We start from the raw sequence: 23,592 nt of genomic DNA, 5'->3' as shown, positions 1-23,592 counted from the left end.
TGAAGGCGTAGGTTAGCTATATATGTGACATAATGTAAAAGATAAAGTTACACGTTTTGATGGCGGCAGATTTTCAAACGACGGTATATAAACATTGGTGTTTAGCTGCCAAATGTGTGGTTTAAAGTTAACCCTGCTTATGACCATGTGTAGCCTAATGTTATTGTTATGTTCGTGTTTGGTACCTTTTGGTATGGCAGAACCCTTTATTTTGTTATTAATCAGAATCAGAAACTGTTTATTGCCAAGTAACATACATTACAAGGAATTTGCTGTGGTCTGAAGGTGCTATTGTTTTGATAACAAATAAGTAGAATATAAAAGCTAAAATAAGAATAAAAATAAAAATAAGATAAGATAAATAACAGTGTAGTGACCAGAATAAAGTAAAGTAAAGTGTCCAGATAAAGTGTCCAGTAGGGGGTGGGTGCGTTAATGTAACGCAGTGGGGACAGGGGTGATGTACGTTAATATAACGTATAGCTTGTATTTGTGTTCTGGGGGGGGGGGGTCAGTGAGAGTTTGTCAGGTTGACTGCAGAGGGGAAGAAACTGTTTTTGTGGCGGGAGGTTTTGGTCCTGATGGACCGCAGCCTCCTGCCCGAGGGGAGGGGGTCGAGCAGATGGTGTCCGGGGTGGGAGGGGTCGGCAGCGATCTTCCCTGCTCTCCTCAGGGTCCTGGAGGAGTACAGGTCCTGAAGAGATGGAAGGTTGCAGCCGATCACCCTCTCTGCAGAGTGGATGATACGCTGCAGTCTGCGTCTGTCCTTGGTGGAGGCAGCAGCGTACCAGACAGTGATGAAGGAGGTGAGGATGGACTCTATGATGGCAGTGTAGAAGTGAACCAGCATTTTTTGTGGCAGGTTAAACTTCCTCAGCTGCCTCAGGAAGTACATCCTCTGCTGGGCTTTCTTGATGAGGGAGCTGATGTTCAGCTCCCACCTGAGGTCCTGGCTGATGATGGAGCCCAGGAAACGGAAGGACTCCACAGTGTCCACTGGAGAGTCACACAGGGTGATGGGGGCGGGTGGGGCTGCGCTCTTCCTAAAGTCAACAACCATCTCCACTGTCTTTGAAGCGTTAAGCTCCAGGTTGTTGCTGTTGCACCAGGTCACCAGGTGGTCAATCTCCCACCTGTAGGCAGACTCATCCTCTCCAGAGATTAGTCCGATGAGGGTGGTGTCGTCCGCGAACTTCAGGAGCTTGACAGACTGGTGACTGGAGGTGCAGCTGTTGGTGTAGAGGGAGAAGAGTAGGGGAGAAAGAACGCAGCCTTGAGGGGAGCCGGTGCTGATCGTCCGCGAGTCTGAGACGTGTTTCCCCAGCTTCACGTGCTGCTTCCTGTCAGACAGGAAATCTGTGATCCACCTGCAGGTGGGGTCAGGCACGTTCATCTGGGAGAGCTTGTCCTGAAGAAGAGCCGGGACGATCGTGTTGAAGGCAGAGCTGAAGTCCACAAACAGGATCCTGGCATAGGATCCTGCGGAGTCCAGGTGCTGGAGGATGAAGTGTAGAGCCAGGTTGACGGCGTCGTCTACAGACCTGTTGGCTCTGTAGCCAAACTGCAGGGGGTCCAGCAGAGAGTCTGTGATGGATTTGAGGTGGGACAGGACCAGGCGTTCAAATGATTTCATGGCCACAGAGGTCAGGGCGACGGGTCTGTAGTCATTTAATCCTGTGGGCCCTGGTTTTTTGGGGACGGGGATGATGGTGGAGGCCTTGAAGCAGGCTGGCACGTGGCATGTCTCCAGTGAGGTGTTGAAGATGTCCGTGAACACCGGAGACAGCTGATCGGCGCGGCGCTTCAGGCAGGCTGGGGAGATGGAGTCTGGTCCAGCAGCTTTACGTGGGTTTTGTCTCTTGAAGAGTCTGTTCACATCTCTTTCAAGGACAGACAGAGGTGTCGATGCTGGAGGAGTGGGGGGTGCTGTGGGGGGCAGCTGTGGTGGTAGGAGGTGTGAGAGTTCAGCCCCAGGTGTGATGAGGGGGTTGGGGCTGTTGTGCTGGAGCTGGTGGGTGATGGTGTGGGGGATGGTGTCAGAACTGTCCCATTGTCTTTCAAAGCGACAGTAGAAGTCGTTGAGGCTGTTGGCGAGGCGTCGGTCGTTAGCAGAGTTGGGGGCTCTTGGCTTGTAGTTGGTGATCTGCCTGAGCCCCCTCCACACAGAAGCAGAGTCGTTGGAGGAGAACTGGTCTTGTAGTCTCTCTGAGTACAGTCGTTTAGCTTCCCTCACCGCCTTGCTAAACTTGTACTTGGCTTCCTTAAACTCTGCTCTGTTGCCACTCTTAAACGCCTCTTCCTTTTCCAACCTCAGCTGTCGCAGTCTTGCTGTGAACCAGGGTTTGTCGTTGTTGTAACTCACCCTGGTCCGAGTTAGTACGCAGCAGTCCTCACAGAAGCTGATATATGATTTATATGTTTCTTTCACATATTTTACAACCCGATACTTAGTATTTTTTCTTTCTTTAGAGCAATTTCACCAAAAAATTACCTCAAAGTGTCACTGAAGGATCACCTGTAGTCGAAGCTGCTTTGCTTACAAAGAACAACCAAGAAGTCTGCATCCTGTACTTTTGAGCATTCACATGAAAAGCAAATTGTCATAATAAACAAGATATCCCAGGCTATGATAAACAATCTACTTGCCTCTTTTGCAGCATCAGGCAAGATGAGTGGTGATGGAGACATGGCATCTGTCATGGGATTCTCTGGGTTTGGTATGTACAGTCCAGCACAAATAGTTAATAATTTCACATGCTTAGCTCGTGTTATTTATGATAAACTGACAATATGGGTAGTGTCAGTTGTTGTTAAAATACGCAGTCTTCGTTCCCTCCAGGTAAGAAGGCCCGCACGTTTGACCTGGATGCCATTTTTGAGCAGACCCGTCGCACAGCCATTGAGAGGAGTCAGCGTGTATTAGGTAGGTTTACCAACATGATGAGCTATTTATCATTCTGTCCCCAGGATGTGTGTAACTGTACTGTAACTGTTGCTTCCCTAGACGAGCGGCAGAAAGATAGTCAGGTGGAGGAGGAAGGGGAGAGCTCCAAATCAGTCAAGTCATCAGCCCAAACTCAGAAAGACAAAGCTGCAGCTGCTACTTCCAGGTAATCAGGGATTATTTGTTTGAGTGAATACAGTATTACAGTTTGGTATTACAGGCTGCCACTGCCTCAGAGGCTACAAGTGACATGTCTGTCTGCTAAGCGTAAGATAAGTTTTTGCTTTGACTGACAATTATGTTTTTTTCCTTTTAGAAAACAGGAGAGTGAGAGCAGTAGTGACAGTGGTTCAGACTCCGACTCCGACTCAGAGCTCATCGGGCCTCCACTGCCCCCTCAATATGCAGCCCAGGACGATGACGATGAGCGCGTGCGGCTGCCTAAACCACCAGGTTACTCAGGCAGTACGGCTCAAAGTGATGAAGATGATGATGAAGGGGAGGCACAAGACGAAGACGACGACGATGATGATGATGATGATGATGTATGTCTGAAATGTCCCACTTAACAGTAGACATTACAAAATATTTCCAGACTCTTTTATTCAAGTGTCCCAGTAAGTCATGACAGTGAGCCAGGATGCGCAATACCAGGACTCTGAAACCATAGCAGCTAAATGGAATTCAGTAATCAATAATTTTATTAATTACGCCTGTGCTTATACTGTGTCTCAATGTCTTCAGTGAAAAGGGTCTATAAAGGAACCTGCTTGTTCTGTGTTGTAGGGTGCTTTTAAAATTTTCACCAATAGATGGCAGCACAAGAAAATATAATCAGTTGTTAGTTACACTATACAGGATGAGACAACTGTGATCTTGTGTTATTGATCAGTAATTGGTGTTTTCTTCTGTTTCTTTCTCATACCAAAATGTCTGCCACCTTAAACCGGCATCTTAAATGCAGCATTACTCAAAAGTGTGGTGATGCATTGGTTTTCACATGAAGAGTATTCACACTCTGTCATGTAGGGAAGTAAATGTCTCACGCCACGAGTGAATTATCTCAGATCCTAACCTTTTACATCCAACAGTGTAACATTTCCCAGTCAATCATTTGCAGCAGATGACTGTGATTCCAGACTTTTTAGTCACACAGCCTATTAAAGTTAAAATGTCATGTGTAATTGGATCTTGGAATGAAATGCTACACTGTAATCACACACCTAATCCAGCCTTCTTCAGTCTTTTAACGTTTCCTTATGTTCATCTCGACTTTCCGCCCTAGAATCCAGTGAAGAAGATTCCAGACACTCATGAGATCACTCTGCAGCACGGCACCAAGACAGTAAGCACTCAGTGATTATAATTGTTGCTTATGTGGCTCTATGGAAATGTATTCAATGACTTTCTGTTTGAAAGGTAAGAAAGAAGGAGGTCTATATTCCACCTAAGTGGCTTATAATCAGCGCCATATTTTATTTACATTAAGCTCACACAAAAACATCTGGAGATCTGCATCAGTTTTATTGGATTTTGAGCCAAGGTTACTCAACTTTGTGCTGAATTTTACGAATAAGAGCAGCAGCTTTTTCACTTGATATTTTGTAGCAGTGGGAAAAGGAGTACATTTTGTTTTGAGTTCTGTGTCTTCAGTATGAAGCCAATCTGGTATCCAGATCCAGTGCTAATTAAATATTTGGCTTCTATTTATTTTTGCTGCCTTTAGAGGAGGCAGTATGACTGCACTGTCAAATATTTCTAGCAACAGAAGCAACCTTCCTCAGTTGGTTGTCCTCTGAGCCACACAGATTCTCTTTTAGTTTTAAATATGGTAATTGTTTCCTCAGGTATCAGCTCTTGGTTTAGACCCCTCTGGAGCCCGTCTGGTGACCGGTGGGTACGATTATGATGTGCGGTTCTGGGATTTTGCTGGGATGGACCAGGCTCTGCAGGCCTTCAGATCCATCCAGCCCTGTGAGTGGTGAGTCCATTTCTGAGAACGCAACGTGGAACATCAACACAGTTGCTTAACATGTGGTTAATTAGTTTCATGCAAACATCCAGTACACTCACTGTGTGCCAAAGTGTACACACACAAACACACACACACATTTGTTGAGCTTCATTGAGCCTCATGTTAACTCTGTGACATCCTCCCTTTTCATTCAAAATGAGCCTTTCAGGAGCAGATGGTGGAGATATGCACGTGTTTATTCTGTCTTTCACTGAGGCCATCATCAAAGATCTTTTTTGGTTTTGGGAACCAGTGGGCTGAGCTGGAGCAGGCCTCCCCTTATTAACAGAAATTTACGCTACATTTAATTTGATTACAATGTGATCCAGTAGCCTGTTTGGTTTACTAACAAACTGGGCTTCATATAGAAAGCTGTGCTGTTGAGGTCCACTTTTCCTCTTTCCTCCTGACCCAAAAAGGCAACTTGTGAGCTCATTCAAATTAAAACAATGAGGAAAATGACCATTTGGTGCTGTTTAGTAAACCTTATATGTCATAAAAATTACATATCCATTCTAAAAAGCACTAAATAGCCCTATAAAGTTGTTGTTGTTTTTTTACTATGCATACCTTTTTCTTGTGATGTTTGTAATAACAGGTTTATGTTTATTTTCCTTCAGTGTGTTTCATTATGCATCATGTGTGTCATATGTTTCAAAGAGTGCTTTATCATTCTTTCCATTTCTGTCTGTTGCGTGTTGTAGATCAAAGAGCCCAATCATCAGATGTAAATCAGATGTTGTTTTGTTCCTATAGCTACATGTATCTATTGTTTGTTTTTGTCCCTGAACCCTTTGAGGGATTAAAAGCTTCTTATATAACAATGTTTTGGTGCAGAAGTCTTGTACAATCACAGCTCACAGATGGCTTGCAAACAGGCACCGAGACACTTATCAGAACTTATCAGCACTACAGAAATGCTAACTAAAGTGTCTTCTTTGTCTCAGATGTCCTCCTCATGTGTCCTCTGTGTGTCTGCCCCCTCAGCCATCAGATCAGGTCCCTGCAGTACAGCATCACCGGTGATGTCATCCTGGTGGTTTCTGGCAATGCACAGGCCAAGGTGTTGGACCGTGATGGCTTCAATGTCATGGAATGTATGAAGGGAGACCAGTACATTGTGGATATGGCCAATACCAAGGTAAAGTGATGCTCACATATAGTTTGTGTTTATTACAACTTGCCATCATACGATGATATGGCAAACTTGGAAGCAGTTCCTTATTTACACATCCAGCTGTTATGGAGCAACATTATCATTCATTCATTTCATGTTCCCAGAGACTTGATTAATATAAGTCCAATATTTATTCTCTTTTAGCTTTGTTTTTGGTCTCTACCAACTCCTGAGGGAAATATCTGACTCTCTTTAGCTGCTAAAACCTCCACTATGTTCACCAGTTAGTTGCTAACTATGTCTGACTGCCATTTGGTGCTACGCAGGTATTGTACAGTGGGGTTTTAGAGCTTTGTCACTGAAAACAGCTGCCTGCTGGGGCTGCTGTGAGAGTGAACCAAATCAGTAAAGTTGCTGCTGGACAGTTAAACGATGAGCTGAAACTCGCTATAAAGCTCCTTAAAGTTGAGCGGAGCTGCAGATTGAAGTGATAATTCTCTGTCAGGTTCATCACTATGCAAGACCCCTTTCACATTGTTATTTGATCCATTGTTATTCTAAAAATGTAGATTAAAACCGAAGGAAGTTACAGGTAATCATGTTTTCACTTCTATAGCAACAGTAGCGTGCCCAAGAGTGACTGCTAATTCTAAACACAAGCTGGATGCACTGCTTTTCTCCTCTGTGAGTTGATCCTGCCAACGCATAATGGTAGCAAGGTGTAGCCATGAGCTGGTCTGTTTTTGTATGTGAGGATAATGGTCTGTGCTGTGTGACCAGCCAGAGGCAGTCTCAGGGGGAGAGCAACGCCACATGCTTTCAGGACTGTCGTGGTTCATCTCTTGCTTGTACCTGCATCTACAAAGGAGGATCCTAATTAAGTGTCCATGTTTGGGTTTTACTGTGTTTAAGAAAGCCGTATTGGTGGTCACTGACCATCTGTGCCAGCTGCAGTGCATTTAGACATGGTTTATACCACCCATATGGATTACTTGAACAAGTGAAGGCCCATTGATTACAAGTAGTGTTTTCCTGGATGTCCTACATTCTTGTCCTGCTCAGTCCCATCTGGAGCTGATGGGAGAGTTTGGTTCAATGAAAATGCGTTTTGGCCCGCTGACAATGTCCCAGTCGATTAGCTGTGTCTCATGTGATAATTAAGTCCTTGCTTGCACTGTGCCTCTGTTGACAGACAATTACTTGCCTCCTTCCTCATCCCACTTTGTGCAGAGAGATTTGCCACACAGAGATATATATTACGCATGGAGTAGAATGACACAATATGTTGTTTTTTGAAATAATTTCTCAGCACAGTTTCTGATATCCTAAAATTGTCAAATCTTCAAATCCTGAGTGAAAAACAGAGAAAAGGAACAAATCCTCACATCTGCGAAGCTGAAACCAGAGAACGTTTTGCTTCATAAATGACTTAAATAACTTAAACTAAATTGATGTCAGTTTTCTGTTAATAGTCAATGAACTAACTGATTAATCAAAAGACTATTTAGCACTTAAACTAACAAATACAGAAACCTGTTTCGCTTATGATAGATGCAATTGTAACGAAAACAAACTGAGTGTGCTGGTATTGTCCCCAGTAAGTTACTTCTTGTTATCAGGGAGGTTTCTATTCCTGGTTCTGTTTGTCATTAACATGCTTTATTTTTGTTAACTGTTAGTATGAATATCAGTCTGTTTCTCTTTAGTCATTGGCAATTTGTTGTCCTAAACTGTTGAGGAAGAGGAATCAGATTTGTTTAGGAAGGTAGCGGCTCCTTCACCCTAATCATGAAACTTGCGATGGATGATTCTGTTTAATTTGATGTTATTGCACAGAGCAGGGAAGCAGTCATTCACAGCCCATTTGAGCTTTAACTTCATCATATAGTGGGTGTGTATTTTACCATAAAACTTAACAACAGAGCAATTTGTTATTAGTCATTAAACAGTTTCCTTTTATCGATTATTAAAGTAGTGTGTTTGAAGTATTTGACAATTAGCAGGCAGGCCTCTCTTCCTGATGCACACATACCAATGTCATTTGGTCAACCACTGCTCATGCAAGGCTCTGCATTCTTGAACATCCTGTCAAATAGCGGTATGTCATGTCTGAAGCCTCTTTGCAGCCCACTGAAGTGTTCCTCTCTGACCTGGCACCGGGGGAGGCCTCTCTCTAGGTCATCATGCTTTGAAGTCATTTGTTGTGAGTAATTCTCCACAGGACTACTCCAGCAGAGGAAATGTCTAAAAGTTACAGCTCGCTGTTTGAAGCTGTGACACAGCCTGCTGCACTGCCTCAGAGTTCACTGGCTCAGTTGTAAGGCGAGGCCTATGTCGAGGAAGGCCAAGGTTACAATATGATCAAATTAAAGGTCCAGAAAAATCCTTTCCTCAAGGGAGAGCCCTTAAAGGTGCATTCAGATTAGGCAACATAATTGGTGCCTCCCAGGAACTTTTATATGTGTAGTAGACGAGTCTCTCTGGATGCAGGCTTTAAACTTGCCATGCAGTTTACACTACACTCTGAAAATGCAGCGTCACAAACCGTAACAGCACTCCTGAAATAATTAACTGGTTTTCTGAAGCAGTTTTGGCTCAAGGAGAACAACAGCTGTCTTTGCATGCAATAAGATTGCAAAATACACCTTCATGAATTCACCTTCATTGTTTCCTCCTGGCAACATTTCCCCTTTTATTTTCCTACCAGCTCTTACTGGCTACAACTGCTACAGCTGGTTACTAAATATCAAATGAGTTTGAAAACAGTTGTAGGGCAAATGGCAACCCTGAATGTCCATGTTGCAGACTGGATCCACAATAAACCACCTGATTCGCAGGTGTGTGCTACACCTCAAAGCGACTAGAAGCTAGTTACAGGACAGCAACAACAATTTAGTGCCTGTTAAAAGTGTGCAGTTTGTTAATTTTCACCCTCTGCTCTTTTCAGGGCCACACAGCAATGCTGAATTGTGGCTGCTGGCATCCCAAGATGAAAGAAGAGTTCATGACCTGCTCCAATGATGGGTGAGTTTTAAATAAGTGGAGAGAGAGTTGTAGGCAGTTGTTTTTGCTTGTTTTGTTTCATTATTTCATATTTCCATGACTTACCAGGATGTGCAGAAAAATATTTTTAAATGTGGAGTAACATCCAGAAACAATCCTTTTTGGAGGTGGCGTATTTTATAAGATTCCTAAACACACCTTGTGAATATTATGATTACTTGTCCAACATTTATTCAGAGTCATCCTTACTCGGCAACTAACGTCTGCATGTCTTTGCTTTCCTCTGTCTGTCACCAGCAGGGAGTCCTCTAGTCCAGATTATGCCTCTGGAAAGGGTATCCTGGCCTCACAGCTGTGCATTGACACATGACACATTTTAGACTGGATGTCATCCAAATGCAGCCCTATTTGTATGCAGTGATTTGGACCAGAGGAACACGGCTAGAGATAATGAGACGTCACACACACATATTTATAATCTTTCTGCTTCAGAAAGTAGAGCTTTAGCAGTCTTCCACCTCCATAAAAGCAGCACCCGTCCTGTCCGACTGCAGAAGCTGTAACCCTTTGCCGTGTGTTTAGGTGTGAGTGAGTATTTGTGAGTGAATACGTGTGACTTCGAGCGAGACCACAGTGATGAGTCTAAGTGAGTGTGACAGGCAGCAGTGCAGAAACCCTGGGCTATCATCATTAAGTGGAAACAAGGGCCTGGCTTTGTGGGCAGGCCGTGGCCCAGTGTTTACCAGTGTTACTTCTCTCCCAGATGTGGAGGCTGGTTTATTTAGCTCTTATTGAGGCTCTGGAAATCCTCCCCTGGCACGTTAGCACTGGGTGTTGCCACTGGCCAGCTCACAGGAGAACAGCGGAGGGGAGCGCTCAGGGAACCATTCACAGGCAGAGCAGCTGCATGCAAGTAGGGTTCATAGCAGCAGAGCAGGTCAGCACAGCAACCTGAGTCTCAGAGATGGAAAGAGGCGGTGATAACGAAGGATAGAGAGGGAGGGACTGCCTATAGTGATTTACAGGTGAAAGATGTTGTCCGTCTAACCCCGTGTCAAATCTCTCACATTGCTCTTTTACTTATCATCACGTTAGTAATGTGCAGTGCAATACAGGGGTTGATGAAGTGCTGTACTTGACTTTCTTGGTCGAACCACTACCCTTCAAACTTCCCACTTCTTCAATCAAAGGCCCCTCTCATTCCTCCAGTGCAAACAGAATGTAGCTGCCAGGGTTTAAACAGGTGCCGAACATACAGATCACATTACTTTAGTCCTTGTTTTTCTGGTAACCCCTTTATTTATTTATTTATTTATTTATTTTTATTTGGATCCCCATTAGCCAGTACCAAGGTAGCAACTACTATTCCTGGGGTCCACACAAGTAAACATGACATCATAAAGCAAAAAACAATAATAAACCAAAAACAAACAAGTAAACTACAAAATCCAAAAGTAAACAACAGAGAAATCAACAACCATAAAACTGCAAATGACGATAGATATTAGATATTATATAGCAAAACATGTCCTATTTGAAGAGGGGATGGTATTCTGTGCCATTAGGTATTTCTTTAAACTCTTTTTAAAAACAATTTTACTTGTTAGAGTAATTTCAGAATTAAACATTTAAGATTTTAGCATGCATGTTTTTTGCCTTGGTAAATTTTAGCATCATTGAGAGGACAACCTGAGATCCTCAGAGCAGAGCTCCTGTGTCTGTACATTAAGCTAGCATTTTATGAAGTGAGTCTTGGTTGGGATTTTGAAGAAAGAAAAAGGTTTGATTTGTGTTTGCTTGGTTGATAAACGTGTTAGCCTATTCCACTCCTACTGTTGTGGTGGTTGCCTCTTGCTCATCCTTCTTTAGCTCCATCAGTAATGCTCCAGTTATTATGGAGGGACCATCAAACAATGTTTCTTCCTTTCTTTGCCCCTCACCACCTCATGATGTATGCTGCTCCCTCCACTTCAAGAACTATGCAGTCTGCAGAGGCCGGACTGTCGTCATTGGGCCTCTTGAGAATGGACCAGCAGTTGGCCAATAGTACCAGTGGGTGTCTGCTACTGGATGTATCTGCTTAAACATCAGCCTAGGTTTTCATGTCTTTCTTCCTGTGTCAGCCTAGTTAGAGAGTCTTTTGTTGTGTTTATTTGAATAGGTTATTAAGCATGATCACTGGACCGCCCAGCTCCTTAATTAAAGGTCCCCCTTGCTGTATGGAATCTCATTCATAAGAACTGCCTCCCAGCTCCTTGAATGATTTCATTTAGCCAGAGTTTTTCTCCCTGAGAGGAAGTACTGATGAAGCATAATAATGCAGCAGCAGGGTGGCAGTGATTGTCCTTGCACACTGAGGATTGAATGGGGCTTCAGCAGAACTGTACGACTCAAGTCCGTTGGTGAAAAGCATTTCTTCTCCGACTGGTGTGAACGTGTCAACATTTCACATTCTTCTGTCATTCTGTTTGAGAGTCATGCAATTGTAAAACGGCAAAATGTTTTCTAACATTATTCATGTTTGATCCAATGGGTCCAAATGCATATTAAGCACTGAGACACTCTTTGCAGTCTTTCCTGAAAGGCTGTACACCTGTTTGAAAACCACAGATTTATCTCTCAGAAAATGAAGGCAGTATGTGCTGGGTCTACTCCCGGTGGAAGTATTTCTTTGGCAGGATTGAACCTGAAGTAAACTAAAATTATGGCAGGGACTTTAGTGAGCTGCAGCCTTTTCTAATGAACAAAATCCTAAACAGTAGTAGCTTAACAATTCTTGAATAAATTATGTTAAAAGTTAACAAACTGCACCACGTACTGTAGAATTGTTAACAAACTATAACTAACATTGTGGAAAGCTTTGCATTAGTGGCTACAAGGACATGACATTACTGATTCTTGGTTTCACTTTATGCTGTTTTCTAGTGCCCCAGGAGAATGATGAAAAATTCATGTTATGCTTTTTTTGTGACTGAAGTTTCAGCCAGTGGAGCAGAGGATAGGACAAACGGCGACTTTCTAATTGGGACCACATGTTACTTCTGTTGAGTCTTGAGACACACTTGCGCTTGAGTACACGCAAATACACACAATTTGAGGAATGTTTCGAGGAGGTTTGAATGCCAGGGATTCCCTTCGCGTTGGCCTGCTGTCAAGGCTGCAGCTGGACTTGGATGTGTAGCTGTATGTAAGGAGAGACCCAGAGGACAGCATGGCAGGTCCTTTTACTGCTGCGGAACACAAAACGCCAAACACATGATGTGATACATGTGACGCACAAGTCACACAAAGCAGATTCATGATCTGCTGCTTGGATAAATCCTGGGAATCAATTATGGGTTTTTTTTGCATGGGAGCAGGCAGCACCTGTGCTTTTTAAGCCAGTATTACTTTCTCTCAACTTTTGTATCCTTTGAGTCCTAATTGATCATTGCTAGCATGCTGATCTTGTCAAGTAAGTCGTTTGTCTATTTGTCAAAGCTCTCAGCCAAATGCTTGGTGATCGCTTACTTTGGATTTTTTGAGGGGAGAGGGGAAAGGGCATTACAGCTGAGTTATTAAGTGTGATCTGCGTGACGGAACAGGGACGAAGAGTGAGGACAGACATCACATAGTGTGTGTGAGCATGTTGGGGCGATTTGCACAGTTTAACACATCAGGTTCATCCACAGTCCAGCTTGTCTCCAAGTGTTGCCCGCCTTACACTGCAAGTGTTCCATATCCTGCCCAAGAACGCACATACCATAGTGCATTTATCCTTCTTGTTCAATTTACAGCCATGGCTGAATTTTTGACTGACAGTAACCTTTAGTTCTTTAGTGTGTGAATACAGTGTTTCTTTTCTTGTTGAACTAAATATGAGGCCACTTCCTCCCTGGTAGGAAAGCATTTTATCAGCCAGATTGCTTGATTAAATCTGAAGAGCTGTCTTGACTTCTTTTAGCTTGAGTCAAGCAGTTTGTTCCTGTAGTGTGTGGTCTCACCTGGCCTTTTTAGGTTGATTTTTCTAGCCACACGAATAATGTTGTGAATTTGCTTGAATCAGTATCTCACTTTACCCACAGTGCACCTGTGCTTAGACCAGAGTGTTTCTACTTTTTGCTTCCTTGCTTGAGTGCCACTGTGTTTGCCTCCTCCCAAATCCTTTTGTTACTTCCCCACTTTATCTTCTTCAGCTGCGATGCAAGATGGAGCATCTTCCCCTCCTAATCCGCCTTTCTCATAACAGAGCCCAGTTAGTCAGTCAACCGGCCATCAGGCAACACAGCCTGTCCCTATCACTGGAATTCGACCAATAAACGACCTTATACAAGACGTACCCCTTTCTTATCCCTCTCCCTTCCTTATCTCTATCATCTGGGAAAGTGATCCGAGCAACCATCACCCCCACTAGGCCTATAACCTGACGCACAGATAAAATCTGGGGCCTGGGGAGCTGTCACTCCTCAGTTGATGTGTGAATGACTGTGCTACCTCGTAAAGTGTACACGCATGACTGAGGATGTATGGGTCTCATTTTATTACATTCACCCCTCTGTCTCTGAAGCGTTTGTGCGGGAAAAGGGGAATGCTGATTGAAGGGAAAACAGGGTTGCAGGGAAAAGGACTGGCTGAAGGGATTGCCCTTGAATGATTTTGGTGGTTTCTTCATGCCGCATGTTAATATTTTGACATCTCATACTCTTTCTTTGCTATTACTTTCCCAAAACAACCACCTCCTCTGAGAGAATAAGGTTTGAGACTGCACCAGATGTTTCCCTCTGGAATAAAAGGTGCAACTTTAATTAGGTGAAGCTGCTGCTCATTTTAATTATTACTTCTCTTGATCTTTGTTACTCTGATGGGGGACAGAAAGTTTTACACTTTAATTACCAACTGAGAGTTTTCTCTTCCCCTGCTCTATGTCTTGCTCCTGACAGGTGAGGGTGTGCAGTCTTTGCCCTATGCTCATAGTTGGCTCGACACTGGTGGGCTCCAACCCCTCTGCTCTATCCCCCCTGACAGCCAGCACTGCCATGTTTTGGAAAGAGCCCTTACGATAAATAGCATTCCAGGTTTTGTGCACTACACGAAAGGTTATGTTGTCTTTATTGGCTTGACAGACGCCTAAAGTCTTCTGTAAACAAAATAGAGATGTCTGTGTGAGGCAGCAGGTGGACCAATCTGTCATCCAGTCGGTGGCTATCACTCTTTCTCATTCACTCTCACACACAAACTTATATATCTGCTCATGTAAACACTTACTGTACAATGCAGTAGCCTCCAGGTTGTACTGGGCAACCTCCTTATATATGTGGCTTTTGCATCTTTTCTTTCCAGCAGGGGATTTTTTGATTTATTAACAGCAAACAGAGTTTTATTTGACCCTTGCCAGTTCTCACTCAAACCATATGTCTTCAGCTGGCATCTGTATCACATTGTTAGACTTATCCAAACACAGTTGAGTGTGTGTCTGTGACTTTGTAGCCGGCCACGGAAGAATCCTTGCCTGGCTGTTAGTAGCAGCCCTGCCTGTGTGTTTATACTCCTCTCCCGACCTTGTGACCCAAAGGCCAAGATGCTCACTAAAGCAAGCAGTGGGTCACAGACACATTTGGACACGCTCTGTCTGGGTGTTGGTGTGGCTGTGTGAGAGGTTGGCTAAACATGTTTGTGTGTAGGCAGATAGTTCAATAAATAAATGTTGGGGTTAAGGCTCTTGAGGTCACTAGCAGTGCTGCTCATTTTTGTTATTCATCAGTTTCTATATTCTTTTTTTCTGTTCATTTTTTTATCACTGCATCCCTTATACACGTATTTTGGTTGCCACAAAAGCTCTGAAAAGATATGGAGCTAGTTAAATGAAAGGATAAGTGATTTAGGTTAGGTGGGTAGAAGTTGTGTGCAACATCTTTTGCTTGGACATCCTCTAGACAGCAAGCCATGCCAACGGGGTCAAAGGTGAAATGTTCCACCTTGTTTTAACCTAAACAACTTGGTGTTCTCAGATCATTGTCCACCCTACTTTGAAATTCAAAGTATGCAGAAATACGGACAACTGCTTTCTCTAGCCTAAATAATCTTCTTGCTCTAAGGGCTTTTTGAGTAACTTCATCCTTTTTTTCTCATTTGAACAGATAATTGAGTCACATGACGGCCAACTGCAATGAATAATTGATCATTTGAAAGTTAACTCAAGTTTCACATGTCTTTTGTATTTAATTAGCTGATTGAGAGAAGACTACATCTCCTCACTTTGTATTGTTTAAGTGTAAATATATGTAAATTCTTTAGTGGTTTGATGGAAACATTAAGTATGCTATTAGACGTTATTAGTTCATGTAAAAAAAAAAATTTTTTTTAAATAATACCACTCAAGTCAGTCTTTGCTCGATGTTTGAATGATAAACCAGTAACCATCAGGGATTGTTGTTTGAGCTTAAATGTGAAGACATTTTGGAATAAAACCTCCTATTTGCACATATACTGTAGGAAAAGTCCTCTTTCTCAGTGGTCCAGGTTGTGTAATGTGTTCAAGGATTTCATGGAAGCTTTAGACATGCCTGTCAGACTGATCTACTGTTTGCTATCCCCTCACCCTGAAACACATAGCTGCCTAACCTTATGTTCATGAGACTGGCTGGGGCACATTGTATCTCTATATATTTCAGATTTATTACGGTGGTGGATGGTGTTGATGACAAAATATGTTTTGAGGGATACATATTTTATGAGTGATTCATGTTGGGCGAGGATGAATTACATTCTCTGTCTTTCCACAGCACTGTGCGCACATGGGACCTGAACTCAGAGAAGAAACACAAGTCTGTGTTCAAACCACGCACCCTCCAGGGGAAGAAGGTCACCCCCACATGCTGCACCTACAGCCGCGATGGGAAGCTCATTGCAGCAGGCTGCCAGGATGGCACCATCCAAATCTGGGACAGAAACCTCAGCGTGAGTCTTACACACATACCAACCACCACAATGTGCAGTAGGTTGTAAACATAGGATGTCTGTTTTGTTATGGCCTCGGGTGCAGAGTCATGAGACTCGGGTCACCCGGTCACAGGCCAGAGAGGTCGGAGTTCAACAAGTCACTAACACTGACCAGAATTCAAAATGCCGGGATTTGAAATGTATTTGTCTAAACTGGGAGTAGTTGAGAACATTATTAAATAGCCTGTCTGACCTGTACTGACCCTGTTATCACATTAACCAGGTACCTGGCAGTGAGATTGGGTCAGTGTCACTCTTATTCCATCCAAACCCCATCCAAGTCTACAGCCACGTTAGCGGCTCTGTGTGGCTCTTTGAGCTAAATGCTAGCATCAGCATGCATAAAGCAACTATGTTTATCATGTTCACAATCTTAGTTTAGTGTGTTAGTATGCTAACATTCGGTATTTAGCACTAGTACAGCTCAGGCTGATGGGAATGTCATTAGTTGTGCAGGTATTTGGTCACAAACCAAAGTATTGGACAAATTTAAATTTGATCTGACGATGGCACAACATGAAAAGTTAAGGGCTCATCAAAGTGAGCCAATAGTTATTGAGATATTTCACTCTGGACCAAAGTGGTCCCTAGAGCCGCGCCACTAGCATGGCTCAAAATAGCTTTGAAAATAGATTATGTAACTGAATTAATTGACGTGTGATGATTGAGTTGAGTTACATGAAAGTTACTGGGAGGCCCAATTACAATTTCCCTCTGTATATTTTCCACAATTAGTTAATTATGCAATTAAGTGATCAAAGTGTTCATTCCATTCTTCAAGATTCACATAGTTGAGGTAATAGTTGATCTTGGCTCCTGAGTAGCATTGCTCTCTCTTATTTGGCTGTTTTCACTTGAGTTATTTGACAAATCGTCACCGTGGATAAAAATGACTTCCTTTCAGGGCTGGAGAATGCATCTCCTCCATCTTTCATCGAGTAGATCTTCAGGGTCTCTCGAATGTTTTATGACATACTGATGGTTACACCTTAACCCTTGCCTGCCTGTCTACCTTTGAGTCTTGATGGCTGCCACAGTGATGCATCTCTGGTTAGTGTGTGGGCAGCAAAAGCAAATGACTTGCTGTTGTTTCATGTTGATCAGTGACAGAGTGGGTTTGGCAGCTTACTGCTTGCTCGCTTGTTCACACACAAAATTCACCTTCACGAAACAGATGGGAAGAGGAAAAAAGAAGGGGGAGAAGTGCATTTCTGTTGAAATAGGGGGCTTAGGGGACCTGCAGCACTCATAATTCAGCATTTTCAAAGACATATTGCAGGCATCATTCCTCTTTGGTATTGTCTTACATTATGGAAAGCTCTTTTGCTAACATGGTTTCCCAAGTTGCTTTTTCCACGGTGTGAGAAATACTTTGTGGTGACTCACCTGGGAGTCCTAAAACACTATAAACCCACATTTTTAGACAGAGAAATAAAATTGATGGAGGACTGCACACGGATATTGCTAAATACTTAAGACAACCAGTATCAAAGTTGTTTTTCTGCCCTCAATGTTTTGGCACATTTCTACTCTAATTCTTTTGTCCCACTACATATCCTTTCATCTGTCCAACCCCATATGTGGACAAGGTTGAATGCTTCTGTTATTCCATATGAGAATAGTGACAGTGACAATTAAGCTGTAGTTAGTGAGTTGGAACAGCTTGATTGGACAGAGGGGCTTATCCAGATTAGTCAAATGGGAAGTAGGCTACATGATAATTACTCCCAACAGTCAACTTTGTAATCACAGGGCACAAAAAATGTAGATAGATGGAGGATTTGTTTTCCCTGTAACTACTTTCCTATTGTCAGAGCTTCCATGTACCCGTGTTGTATAGACTCCCCCCTCTCCTCCACCCCTGGGCTCCTCATAGCAGCAGTCTTCAAGTGATTGGGTTAAAGCTCTCAAAATTTATTACCCCTCTTTCTCCAAACTAAATATTTACCCTGCGTCCCATAGCAGCTTACAATAGTCATGTCTGTTGCCTGACCACTGGAGCCTGCTCTGTCTGAATGGCTCAAGAATTTAGTCGGTGCCCTCTGCCCTAATCAGCAACCTGTGCTGCTGACTTGAATTCAGCCACAAGCCAAAAAAGGAGTTGACCTCCCGATGCTTTTTATTGCCGCTCCCTCCCCCACTCAAAGGAGGCCTATCTCCTATTGTATCGCCACTATTACTCATGGCCGGAATATGCAGGCGGATCAATCATGATCAATCACGTACATGACCTTGATCTAGAGCTCAGCCTGAAGAGAAGCTATTGAGGATGACACATCGTGCTCTTGAACCTTGACTTGAGTTGATTGATCCTATGACGGGAGTCAAGTAGGTCTCTTTTAGTGGACCGCCACAGAGAGTGATTGCATGCTCATTCTCTGACCAGAGGGGTCAGTGCCAGAATTACAAGACTGCATTTAAATGGTTGCCAGGTAATGTGCACTCTGTGGAAGTCTGTGCACAGAGGGCGCAGGCCCTCGTTCAAAAACATTACCACAGAGACCGGGGGAATGTTATGATGTCATTGGCGGACTTGGATGTTTCCAGACTTCAAAGTGGGACCCCAAAAGAGGTGGTTTTGATGAACTACTCAGTTGGGGAGTGTTATCATGAGATGGCATGGCAAACTTTATCTTGTTTTCTGCATTTGCTGGCTTTGTCCCTCAGTGCAATTCTCAGAGAAGTTTTACATTTTTAATCCTTTATGGTTCTTGCCTCCAGTCCATCTTGTTCTTTATAAAATTACTTCAGACTCCTTTTTCTCCACTCAGCACCCCGTTTTTATTCTAGTCATACACAGTTTATTGTCACCTTCATAAATTGACCACCAGTGCTGGCCAGCACATAATTTACAGTTACCGGCCCAATAGGACCCTCAACACGGTGATGTGACTCTGCACAGTATCACTGTAAACTAGTAACTCTGGGGGTCATAAAAGATGGGGGCTGTGGAAGATTAAAACAGACAATCACAGAAGAACTCCTTAAAGTCCAATGAAAATGTTTAGGAAACTGTCTAGGATCTGATGACCAGCTAGAGTGCATACACAGCCCTCGTCATGAACATGTCTGCATGAAAGCGTTTGAAATGCAATCAAACTGGTCCCCCAGGCGATCTAAAGACAGTCGCAAACATTTCCACCGGGTCTCAGTCCCACTGCCTCCATTGTGACTTGCCCATGGTTTCTGTCAATGCCACACAGCCTGATCTTCCCTCCTTCAACCTTTTCTACATGTGGTGACAAACCATCTCTAAATGACCTTCAAGAGGTGCTTTTTATCAGGTGAATGTGAGAGCTTTCAGTGTGGTTCCCATTCCTCACCCATGTTTTAACCCTGAACAAAGACTTGGAAACGACATGTACAGAGTCCTACTGTTTTTTGCACAGTTTGTAGCTGAGACATAGAACAATACAGTTACTTTAATGGTCAGATTATGTGGACACTCACTCCAGTGTGATCCTCTAACACACACACACACACACACACACACACACACACACACACGTGGCTTCAACATCACCACTTGTTCATTTCCATGAAAGATCAGAGCAGCTGTTCAGGACTGCGGTTTGGCCACTCGATCCTCAGAAAGCAGCAGAGGTCAGAGTGAGATGTTACAACTGACTGCACAGTGGGCATCATTGAGTCTTTCAGGTGTGCGGTTGTAAAAGTATGGAGGTTGGGGAAAGGCAGAGCCTCGCAGTATTTATATAATGATACTCAGATAGCGTGGTAGGAACAGTTGGCCCTGTGGTAGATTGTTATCATAGTCTGCTGAGGATGAAACCCAATGCTGTGTTCCTTCAGCTATTTATCAACTCCTGCTGTCGAATGGGTGTAGATGTGTATTAGGGCTCTGTGTGTGCACAATCTTATATGAAACGGTAATACATGCATGTGTGTAGAAAAATACTGACACTGGCTTGCTGAATAAAACCGTGACAGTTTAGGCTGGATAGAAGGGCACAGCTTACAGAGGATGTCACAAGGCGTGAGAGAAGTTTCAAACAACGTATGAGAATCCGGTTTCACAAGCCGGCTGTGTAGATTATCACAGGAAGCAAACACCATGGCATCTACCAATGCCAGCCAACATCAGGATAGTAAATAAACACTCAAGCTTTCACAACAGCAGTAAATGATCTAGAAATAGCTGGAGTGGGTGTATGTTTGCAATAAACAGCTAGAACAACCACGAGCTACCTATTGAAGGCACTACCTTTACTGACTGATTTAAAAAATGTATTTCCTGACCCATTTAGCATCCTTGTCTCTGTTTTTCTTTTCATAATTTACTCCAGAGTTAGACAAGGGTTGTCTTTTACTCATTCCACCTGTTTGTCTGGTAGGATGAGAGAATATTTTTTAAATATATAAATGGATATGCAGTAAACATTTCTCTTCAGTGCAAACAAAACAGACACTGAAGACAGTAAAACATAACAATACAACATAAAAGGGGTAAAAAAAAAAAAACACAGCATGTGCTAGCAGCAGATGGTGTTAATCTTAGAAAGAAAGATGTCAGACAAAAAGAGGAAAAAAGACGTTTTGCGGAATGATTCATCACGGGCCGAAAAAGAGCTCATAACTTTTCTTACTAGTTGACCTGAGAAATTCTGTGGCTATAGTGAAAAACATGAGCTTTTGAGCTCATGCTTTAGAAAAAAACAACAAACGCATCTCTGCAATTCTCTCTGGAGTTACTTAAAGCAGATTTCATCACCTTCCCCTTGCACTATATTTATGGTGTAATATCTACATGTTTGGGGCCATTTATTCTCGTCCCTGCAACTCTCAGACAACGCTATTATTTTCCTGCAAACCATAGAAACCTGCCTGGACTATCCTCTCCACTAGACCCGTTTTAATGATGTGCCATTGAGCTTCATGCAACAGTTCATAAGACAAGAAGAAAATGGTTCACTGGCATACCCTCCTGTTCATAGTCCACTGACCCCACGCAACCTATATGTGCCTACCATGCATAGATGCACTCGCAGCTATATGATTGGGCATGTTGTATGTTTGGATACGCTTCCATTGTCACATGCACACAGTGGTGCGGTGGTCATTGTGATTGCATGATTGAAATGGGGCCCCCAATGTCTTTGTTTTAGGCTGATTACATAAAGTAGTCAATTCTCAAAGCTCAGGCAGTCACCTTGCAACCTCAAGAGGGAGTATTGTGTGTTATACATTATGCTTTAGCTGCTGAGATAGCCTGTGGCCAAGCTGTTCCACCCCTGCTGTAAGATTAGAAAATGTAGTTCTTATAATAAATTGACTTTTTGACTTTTATTTCTCAACCAAGTCAATTTTAATGCAGCAAATGAAAGAATAGGTAGATAATCTAAGATAACAAACGAGGAGAATGAATTTGAGTCAAAGCTGTAAAATGATGATGGGAAGCAGAAATTTATCCCCGGGGAGACTAGAGGCTAAATGGCCAAGGCCTGAAAAAGTGGAATCCATGTTATCTACAGTTCAAGGTAACGGTGTTATCTGTCTCGTCCAAGTTAATAACTTCCCTCCATTTACTTTGGAAGTGAAGTATGGCCTCGTTTCCTCATTGTATCATAAGGACACATCACTCATTCACCTCGCGCTCCACTCTCTCCTGCTCTTTTTGCCAGCCTTTCTCTATATTTCTCTCTCTTATCTGTCTTCCACACTCTGTGCTCACTTGAAATTCCTTATCCACCTCTCTGAGTCAAAAGCCTGTATTGCTGCAATTCTCTTTTCACTGATTTATTTGCATTCCGTTTAGAATTAATGAAAATGTAGCTGTATAAACCAAGGTTATGTTTGTTTGAGTGTTAGCAAGGCTACTTCCCAGACTATTGCTTCACCACTGTCTTTTAATGATCGATCTCTGTAATCTGGCTGCACTGAGTCCAGGTAACTCTAAGGCACTGGGAAGTAAATGTGGTAGGAAGCGGAGAAAAGACACAGGCAACAAGGCATTGCAGTTAGTGCTAAAACAATTATCTGATTCATTTACTGACAGAAAATGAATCTTTTGAGAATCGGTTAGTCGTTTATGACATTTATCAAGCAAAAATGTCAAAAACACTTGCTGGATTCAGCTTCTCAAATATGACAATGTATTGCTTTTGTTACTTTTACATTGGCTGGACAAAACAAGCAATTTAAAGACGTCACCATGATCTCTTGGAAATTGTGAGGGACATAGACTAAATGATGAATTGAAAGAATTTTGAGATTTATCGACAATGAAAGTAATAACTAGCTACATCCCTAATTGTAAAATCTAGAGTACAAACTTCAGGTTAGCTAGAGTAACATGAATTTTAACGTCATTGTATTTGTTTATTGGTTATCTCCTTTTTCACTTCTGTTCATTGTCCACATTTTGAGTGGCCGTGTACTTTTAGAGAGCTTTTCTTCTTGCTGTTCCTTTGTATGTATGTGTGAGAAAGATAGAGGGGGGCGGGGGTGGGGGGTGGGGGGTGGGGGTTGTTGAGCTGGGTTATTTCCAGCCTGGAGCTTCAGACCTTGGCACACACACCCTACACTGCACTACAGTAGTACACCACTTGCTCAGAGTGAGCACTGAGAAAGTACACCGAATGGCTGGCCATCTTGGAAACAGCTGTTTAGACGAGAAGTTAAAATGCTTCTGTTTGCAGGGGGAACATGGCTGCAGTGGCTGGGATTCATTAGGAATATTTTGTTCTTGGGGAATTTCTCATTGTTTCTAAAGTGTCCCAAAAAATGCCACCAACACGCCTCTTTCTCCTAAAACTGTTCAAAACAAACTCAGTATCTGTTTTTTTTTTGTTTGTTTTTTACTACAAAGTGTGATTCCACTCCCTCCAGCTTTTGTACGCAGTCTGTTCTCACCTCTATACAATGACCCTCAACTGAAATGTCAGTTAGCCTACTTGGTTTTCAGTGATGCATGCTGATCATCACAGCCAAGTTGAGTAAGATCACATTCTCATATACAGCAACATGCCGGGGAAATAGTTACAAGGGCAGAATAATTCACATGATTCATCTGACCAAGACCTCGATGGTGGAAACATTGCCTGGGAGGCTGTAGTATTCAGTGTGCGGACTACCTCTCTTTTTCCATTGTAAGCTGCTATGTCTTGTGTTTGATTTAGGGCTTCAACTAAAGACTATTTTCATGATTTATTTATCTGCTAATTATTCTCTTGATAAATCAATTCATCCTGGTGGTCGTTGATATTTTGATGTATCACTTTAAAGTAGTTGACATGTGCGACATAACACTTGTTTAAGGACGGCTAATGATAAGAAAAAATCAAAAGGGTGATGTTAGCCCAGGGCTGCAGTTAAAAGGGTGTCTGATGTGCGTTATTGGCTGGTAAACTGTACGCAGTAGGAATATTATAATACTGTTTCAGGTAGGAGCAAAGGAAAAATCAAGATACCATCTGCCAGACAGGCACCTAAGCTTGCCAAGGTAAATGTCTGTGGTCTGCAGTCTTGCTAAAGAGTGTGGTGGGTACAGTGGGTAAAGCTGGTATTTCTTAAGCTGTA

The 23,592-nt window shown here is 42.9% G+C and overlaps 1 protein-coding gene across 1 annotated transcript in view; it reads left to right on the top strand.

The window, feature by feature from the left end:
* The window catches only part of LOC139301274 (WD repeat-containing protein 70), a 39,140-nt gene that overhangs the window by 520 nt on the left and 15,028 nt on the right, over nucleotides 1–23,592 (top strand). Inside the window, exons 2-10 of the mRNA XM_070924623.1 lie at nucleotides 2,658–2,717; nucleotides 2,840–2,923; nucleotides 3,005–3,110; nucleotides 3,261–3,489; nucleotides 4,230–4,289; nucleotides 4,792–4,925; nucleotides 5,946–6,099; nucleotides 9,023–9,099; nucleotides 15,840–16,014. Of these exons, the coding sequence (XP_070780724.1) occupies nucleotides 2,658–2,717; nucleotides 2,840–2,923; nucleotides 3,005–3,110; nucleotides 3,261–3,489; nucleotides 4,230–4,289; nucleotides 4,792–4,925; nucleotides 5,946–6,099; nucleotides 9,023–9,099; nucleotides 15,840–16,014 (1,079 nt within the window). The remainder of the gene's footprint in view (nucleotides 1–2,657; nucleotides 2,718–2,839; nucleotides 2,924–3,004; nucleotides 3,111–3,260; nucleotides 3,490–4,229; nucleotides 4,290–4,791; nucleotides 4,926–5,945; nucleotides 6,100–9,022; nucleotides 9,100–15,839; nucleotides 16,015–23,592) is intronic.

This window comes from Enoplosus armatus, chromosome 18, assembly GCF_043641665.1.
Source record: "Enoplosus armatus isolate fEnoArm2 chromosome 18, fEnoArm2.hap1, whole genome shotgun sequence".
NCBI classification, from domain to species: Eukaryota; Metazoa; Chordata; class Actinopteri; order Centrarchiformes; family Enoplosidae; genus Enoplosus; species Enoplosus armatus.
This window is presented reverse-complemented; position numbering and strand designations above follow the sequence as displayed.